Below are 7,059 nucleotides of genomic sequence, written 5' to 3' on the forward strand. Positions count from 1 at the left end.
AGTGGATGGGAGAACTACGTCCCAGTTCAGTAGTATCTCCACCAAAATTGTAAACAAAATCCTGTCTTGGAAATTCTCCACCCTTTCTCATACTGGCAAGCTTATCCTCATAAACACCATCTTAGCCACAATCGCGTCGAATATCATTTCAATCTACCTTCTCCCAAAGAAGATCTCAAAAAACATCACGTCCATCCTTCTGAAATTCTGGTGGGCCTCTTCCTTTGATAAAACCCCAATATACTGGAGAAAGAGGGATCTTTTGGAAAATCATAAGAATATTGGAGGTCTGAGCCTCAGAAATATTGAACATACAAACAAGGCCCTTCTGTTTAATCAAGCCTGGAGAATCCACAACAATAAAGATTCACTCATCTGGCAAATCTATGTGGCGAAATATAAGAGAGACCCGGTGGAAATGGTAATGGAAGGCAGCGAGCCGAAAAATTGCTCTTTCGCTTTTGGTAGTCTTTTCAAAGCCTGCACCTCCTACAAGGAAGGCCTATACAAAAGACTAGGAAATGGAAAAATACCAGCATCGATAATGATAGATGGCATCCGAGTGAAATCTTCAAACCTAAGTTTCCAGCCACTCATCCTCTCAGAGAAAACTACACAAAGATTGGTGATTTGATTAACACAGACAGAACATGGAAATCCTCCGCAGTCTGGACGTTATATCAAGCTAAGAAAGCTAAGGAAATCCTAGCTACCCATATTCCCAGAGAAGAAGAAAATGACAGAATTGGATGGAGATTAACAAAATCAGGTCAATTTTCAGTAAAGACAGGTTATTGGTTTTTACAGAACAAACTCTTGATCAGAGTAACAATTGAAATTTCTGGAAACAATTCTGAAAAATGGACATTTTCCCGAAGTGGAAACTATTCCTATGGAAAATCCTCAACCATGCTTTGCCAACTGCGGACAACTTAGTCAAGAGAAAAATCAGAGAAGTCAATCCAATCTGCTGCTTATGCAAGACACAAGAAGAAACTGCAACTCATCTATTCAGAGATTGCACAATCTCACAAAGAATTTGGAGTTCCTCAATGGGTATCTCAGCGACTCAGGGTACCCATCTTTTGATTTCGGAATGGATTAAAAACTTCCTCAATTTATTCAAAAAGAAAAAGAAGGATATAGGAGAAGATATAGAAATAGATTTCATCTCTACCATTTGGGGTATCTGGATTCACCGCAATGAAGTCATCTTCAAGGGTAGCTCTCCAAATCCTGGAAGGATAATGGAAATAATCAAAGAGAACTCCGAAAGGGCACAGAATAAGAGACAGAAGAAAGAGCTCAATTTGAAGAGGGGTTTTAGAGGAAAAGGTTACAGAAGTCAAATGGGAAGTGGGTCAGAATAGGTTGATAAATGTCCAAACGCTAGTGGTCGACGGGGCTTGGAAGAGGAACGTTAAAACAAATCAGTGGCAAGCGGCTATTGCTTGGAAAAACATTAATAATGACCGAAAGGAAGAATTCGCGGGGAAAATTTTTGCTTCCTCTCCAGCACAAACGGAAGCTTATGCAATCATGAAAGCTTTATCAGACATGCAGTGGCGATGTACGGAGCTAATCATAAAAACGGATAATGAGGAGATAATTCGTGCTCTTAATAGCCCAAAAGAGACGAATAAGGAAATAGACAATATCATCAAAGACATCCAGAAATTAGCTAATAGCTTTATTTTTGTTAGTTGTAAGAAAGTAAAAAGGGAAGAAGTCAACTTAGCTCATAATCTAGCTATCAAAGCTAGAAAAAGCTAGTTAGTTTCCTCCTGTTGGTTTTATCTTGCTTTTACCCACTGTCAAAAAAAAAAAACATATACTCCCTCCGTTTCATTTTAATCTACGCTCTTACACTTTTTACGTATGCCAATGCAAAACTTTGAGGACATATATCTTTAGTTTTGTATTTGTAAAAATTATAGAAAATACATATTAATAAAATACATTTTAAGATGAATCTAACAAGATCCCACATGACTATAATTCATGGTTAAGAAACAAAATTGAAAATGATTTGTTAGAATTATGTGGAAAAGAAAGTGGGATGAACAACTTTTTTTTATCTATACAAATATATTAAAAGGCGTGCGAAAACAAGAAACTATGCCACGTGGCGCTCTTCTTAGAGAGTTTTAGTTCATGTAATCCATGTACAATAGAAAATTTAAGAAATTGCATATTATAGAGTTTGATCCCAAGACCTCAAGTACATATACTAAAGTTTTAACCACTAGGCTAAGTTGTATTTAATGTTATTATCATAAAGAAGTGGTAAAATCTATGAAAATTATACCAAGTAAACCACATTGAATAATTTGACAAAAACTGAAAGAACAATCTGACTCCAATATAAACAAAGGAACCTAAAATGACTCTTAAATCAACATCAACAATTTGACAAATATCTATTTTTCATTGGAATACTATTTTCAACACACGAAATACAGTTGTAGTGAGAATTGAACTTCAAAGTTCAATTACAGCAAACATTCACCAGTAAATGGTCACAAACAAATTAGTTCTATCATTCCATAACTTTCTAAACTTCTAATTAATATACAAACAAAACAATGCACATACAACAACGCAGATTAATGTCACACGAATGTTTCGACCTACCATAGGAAATTAGAGATTCTTCTCTCATGTCAACTATTCACAAACAATGGCATTGAAGATGTAGACTCTACTAGTTGGTCCATTTCCACATCTCGTACGTTCTCGTATCTTTCTGATACGCTTTTACTATCGAATAATTCCCTTCCGCTACTTGATCTGTAACTCCAAATTTTACTATCGGAAATTAGTACATCTGCCTCATCATTTAAGGTATAATCTATCTTGTACTTGCCCAATTTTCTCAAGAAACATTCCTCTATATCACTCAAGGAACCACTTTTATCTTCACGTTCATACTCTGTATTTTGTCTATAATCAGCAGATTCATCATAGTAGGAATCAGGCGCTCTTGATTCACCACTTGTATCCATTTCCTGTTCGCTGTCATATACCTCGTCACTGGCCTCGCAGGAGGAACGAGATGACATAGGTGAATAGTTATCCTCAGTGATGGCCTCTTCACGTTCCCTTAAAGTTCTCATTATGAGGGTTTTGAGTAAGTTCATGACTTGAACAGCATGCATTAGTGCTGTTAGTGGATCAGACATCTGCATCAATTACAAATATATAATAGTTCAGTTCAGCAGGAATGACCTTAGCGAATATGTATATAGTTCGGTCATCATAATTCACTAAATTTTGCCGATTATACAGTACTGAATGAGTCCATAAAAATTTGTAACAAGTGAAGTTTCTTGTTCTTCGGCGGTTATATTTTAGGTCCACCTAGCCATATTAGGGACCTAGAAGTAAGCACAAAATTATATACCTGAGTCATGTTCGGAGCAAAAACCATAGCAATATTTCTCGCATTCATCTTGTTGCAGTCCTCATCCTCTACCACGTCAGCCATAAGATCAATAGCCCAGTTGAGAAGTGCAGTTTCCATTGGTTTAAGCTGTTTCACCAGCACGATATAATCATCTTCACTACTGCATTGTAGAACTTGCTCTGGGGAAAGCCCATCTAGCACTCCAGAAGGGAGCTCCCGAAACCAGCTTTTAATTAGACCAGCTAAACAGTGCACATCTATATCATCAGGCACTATGCCCCTATTCAACTGGTCTCTAACTCGTTGTTCTTGACCATTTTCTGGGTTTATACGAAAAATTCCTTCTGCCTGCAAACGTAACACAAAACCTCATATTAGATGTAACAAATGTAAAAATTATGTAACTTTTGGATGCTTTGTGACAAACAGATGGGCACTTCGGCCCTTCAACTTGATCAAAAGCACGGAAAAAGCAATTCATAAGATAGGCTGTGTCAAATCCTTCTGTACACATACTCATGTCTGCCACAAGAACTCAGTTCTGGTAACATAGGTTAAGAGCAACTCGGCTATTGGGATATTCGTTTGGATTCTTTTTACACGTCTAAGTTGCAATGATGATAGATATCCATACCTTAAGACCCTCTTGGGAATACAGCCTCTCTTGCATTAGTAAAAGTATAATGGGCACACTATTTCCTTTTGCGTCGTACGAACATTGCATTGATTCTGCTGAAACACCAAACACGCTAACACTGCAGAGATGATGCAGTCTTAGTATCAACGTTATATTAAACAATGAACAAGGATTAACATCCAATTAGTAAACAAATAAAGTGCTAAAATGTTAACCTTTAGAAAAACACAGAAACAAAATGGAGCGATCATAATTCGTAAGCCTTCATCTGTTTATCAGTTATACTATAGCAAATCAATGTAGGTAACATTTTTCTTTAGGAAAATTTGTCAATAGAAACATTTTACAAGTTCAGTTTTGCGTAAAAAAACCTTATAAAGAATTTTTTTCGAAAACAAACCTAAGACCATTTTTCGGTGTTGACCACCTCTATTTCTCTTCTTCCTCCACCTAGCCACCACTACCAATACCTGCAGCCAGCCCCCCACCCACCCACCCCTACATCCCCCACTTCACCCCCAGCCCCCACCACCTGCATCCCACCCCACCCCACCCCACCCCACCAGCATCCCACAATCCCTCCATCCACCCCCTCAATATAGTCTAACAAAAATGTACAAAATCAAGCATCTAAAAATAGTGCATACCCATGACTGAACAATGAACACGTTCCTTTCCTTTCACTCATTTGTCGTCCTCTTTTTATATTTTTTTATCTCTTTACTTTTTTCTCCAATGGTAGAATACCAAATTCCCTAAGTTGAAAGCAACTCCTACTACTACAAGTCTACAACCAAAAAGTTAGAAATTTTTTATAAAATATTTGTCTAAAGAGGGGGGCCGAGAATCCATTAAAGTCATAAATGAAAAGAGCTCCCTAACAAACAACTCTCAAGACCTGGAAATTGGAGCCTCAATTTACTCTACATTTATGACTAACTTGATAAAAGGCTGTACTTTTTCAACGACATCAACCTCAATTTTTAAACATGTACTATTATCTCTATTTTGTTTTCGATACCATTTGATTATTTTAATACATTCACTAAAATGGTAAATATTGCATTTAAAAAAATCGATGGAGTATATAAATTGTGTTACTAGATTCATTTTCGAAAATGTTTGCATTATTATTATTATTATTATTATTATTATTATTATTATTATTATTATTATTATTATTATTATTATTATTATTATTATTATTATTATAATTATTATTATTTATTACTTCATTTTTAGGAAAATTCATGGTCAAAATTGGGACTGTCAAAAATGTATAAATCGAAAATTTTTGCATTGTTATTATTATTATTATTATTATTATTATTATTATTATTATTATTATTATTATTATTATTATTATTATTATTATTATTATTATTATTATTATTTAACACAATATTGTTAGGAAATTCATGGTCTAAATTGGGACTGAAAAACGCATAACTTGAAAATTAATTGCTCCGTTTTATTCCTGTTACATTTTTTTATACCGAAACTTTTTGACTAATATTATAAAAACATAAATTTTATTACTTATGAGTAAATTTAGGATAATTATTTGTCCAAGTTATACATGACAAGCCTGAAACCACATATATTGCTATAAAATAGGAAGTATAGGGTAAAGATTTACTTGGAAAAAATTAAAACAGAAAAACCCAGATCCAAGAAAAATGAAAACTGAGATTCAAAGCAATCTGAAGGAAACCCAAATGAAAGAATTAAAAATAAAAAAAAATACCTAAATTAGAAGTCAATTAATTTTACCTAGCACTGGGGACTTTAGGCGGGATTTCAACTTCAAATTCAACAGGTAAACCAAGAAAACCTTGAAAGCGATCAAAAGTAACATGAGTAATATGCTGAACATTACTAGGCCAACCAATTTCCATATGATGAACAGTGGAGATCGCATCATCCCTTCGATCTACACGGCATGCAATCATCGATTTCCGAAGTGCGGCTACGAGTAATGCCACCAATGAGAGCTGATTTTGCTCGTCTTTTGTTGTTGGTGCCGGACTCTTTGTTCCGCCACCGCCGCATCCACCGCCTTTTGTAACCATTATAAGCCCAGTCATTGCTCTCACTCTCTCTCCTCTTTTTTCTATGGTTGTGTAGAGGTGTGTTTGTTTGTGTGTCTTGATGTGGTAGAGGAGGAGAGAGAATGTTAGAGTTTTGAAATGGGAAGTTTCAAGTTTGTTTGTTGTGTTATTTTGTTGTGTTTGTACTTTGTATGTGGACTGTGTCTGTGGTGGTGTTGTCCGTTTAGATTTTTTGAACTTTGGATGCTTTTTTTAGGGAGGTGGGATTCAAACGGCCATCTGCTTTTCAAATTTTTGTGAGGACCTACTTTATCCTTGACTCTGTTTTATGTGAAGTAACGTTATCATTTTTCGGGAGTTTGAACTCGACTGCGAGAGGAAAGGTGCGCTGCAGCTGCATGCTATATCTTTGTATTTGGGCCTTGGTTACGGACCATTGGTTTAGTAGTTTCATGTTGTGCCAATCCTTTGCTAATTTTTTTTTTTTTTTGGAAAGAAAACACCCAAAGGGCTCACTTCAATAAATCGGAACGAACACCAGAGATAACGACAAGAGGAATATACAATCCCAAAAATGTTGTCATATCTCCATGGATTGCAAGTGAACTAAGTCGTGGACGACATTAGTTCTGTTGTGCTTGGCAAAAGACCACAAAATACAATCAAAATCGTTTACTAAAGTAAAGGTATCATTTCAAATTAAATAAAAGTTGTTCGCTCCCACTGCATGTTTCTTCAAGGCATTAATAACTATTAACTTGTCACTCTCCACCACAGTCTTCCAAACTACATAGACTTGGCAAAACTCAACTTCCATCTAAGTGTTGTAGCTTTAGTGTCGCGAGCATCACCAATCGCTCGAAACATAAACGACCCACACCACATCATGTCACCCTAGGTTTTACAACACCATATCTCCTTAAACCGACATCAACATTAAGATTCCCCCCATCTTTATTGGGAGG

The 7,059-nt window shown here is 35.8% G+C and overlaps 2 protein-coding genes across 3 annotated transcripts; one reads left to right on the forward strand and one right to left on the reverse strand.

The window, feature by feature from the left end:
- Positions 1 to 860: 860 nt before the first annotated feature.
- Positions 861 to 1,370, forward strand: LOC104899272 (uncharacterized). Its single transcript, XM_010686436.2, has one exon. The coding sequence runs from the start codon at positions 861 to 863 to the stop codon at positions 1,368 to 1,370; it is 510 nt and encodes a 169-aa protein (XP_010684738.2).
- A 1,038-nt stretch (positions 1,371 to 2,408) lies between these two features.
- On the reverse strand, positions 2,409 to 6,472 carry LOC104899251 (rho GTPase-activating protein 2). 2 transcript variants are annotated; one of them, XM_010686402.4, is made up of 4 exons: positions 5,817 to 6,472; positions 4,041 to 4,161; positions 3,404 to 3,754; positions 2,409 to 3,182 (listed from the first exon to the last, which is right to left on the reverse strand). In XM_010686402.4, exons 1-4 carry the CDS (start codon positions 6,128 to 6,130, stop codon positions 2,664 to 2,666), a joined length of 1,305 nt encoding a protein of 434 aa, XP_010684704.1. In that variant the 5' UTR covers positions 6,131 to 6,472; the 3' UTR covers positions 2,409 to 2,663. The 2 variants fall into 2 exon arrangements, with proteins under 2 accessions (XP_010684704.1, XP_057252318.1); XM_057396335.1 differs by lacking the exon at positions 5,817 to 6,472 and adding an exon at positions 4,691 to 5,067.
- Between the last annotated feature and the right edge of the window lie 587 nt (positions 6,473 to 7,059).

Source organism: Beta vulgaris, chromosome 7, assembly GCF_026745355.1.
Source record: "Beta vulgaris subsp. vulgaris cultivar EL10 chromosome 7, EL10.2, whole genome shotgun sequence".
NCBI classification, from domain to species: Eukaryota; Viridiplantae; Streptophyta; class Magnoliopsida; order Caryophyllales; family Amaranthaceae; genus Beta; species Beta vulgaris.

Excerpts from the sequence above, each read along its gene's own strand:
- LOC104899272 (XM_010686436.2), top strand. The coding sequence starts at position 861 with ATGGACATTTTCCCGAAGTGGAAACTATTCCTATGGAAAATCCTCAAC.
- LOC104899251 (XM_010686402.4), bottom strand. The coding sequence starts at position 6,130 with ATGACTGGGCTTATAATGGTTACAAAAGGCGGTGGATGCGGCGGTGGC. Across the intron at positions 4,162-5,816 it reads CCTAAAGTCCCCAGTGCTAG|TGTTAGCGTGTTTGGTGTTT; the intron begins GTAAAATTAATT and ends TCATCTCTGCAG. Across the intron at positions 3,755-4,040 it reads ATTCCCAAGAGGGTCTTAAG|GCAGAAGGAATTTTTCGTAT; the intron begins GTATGGATATCT and ends TTACGTTTGCAG.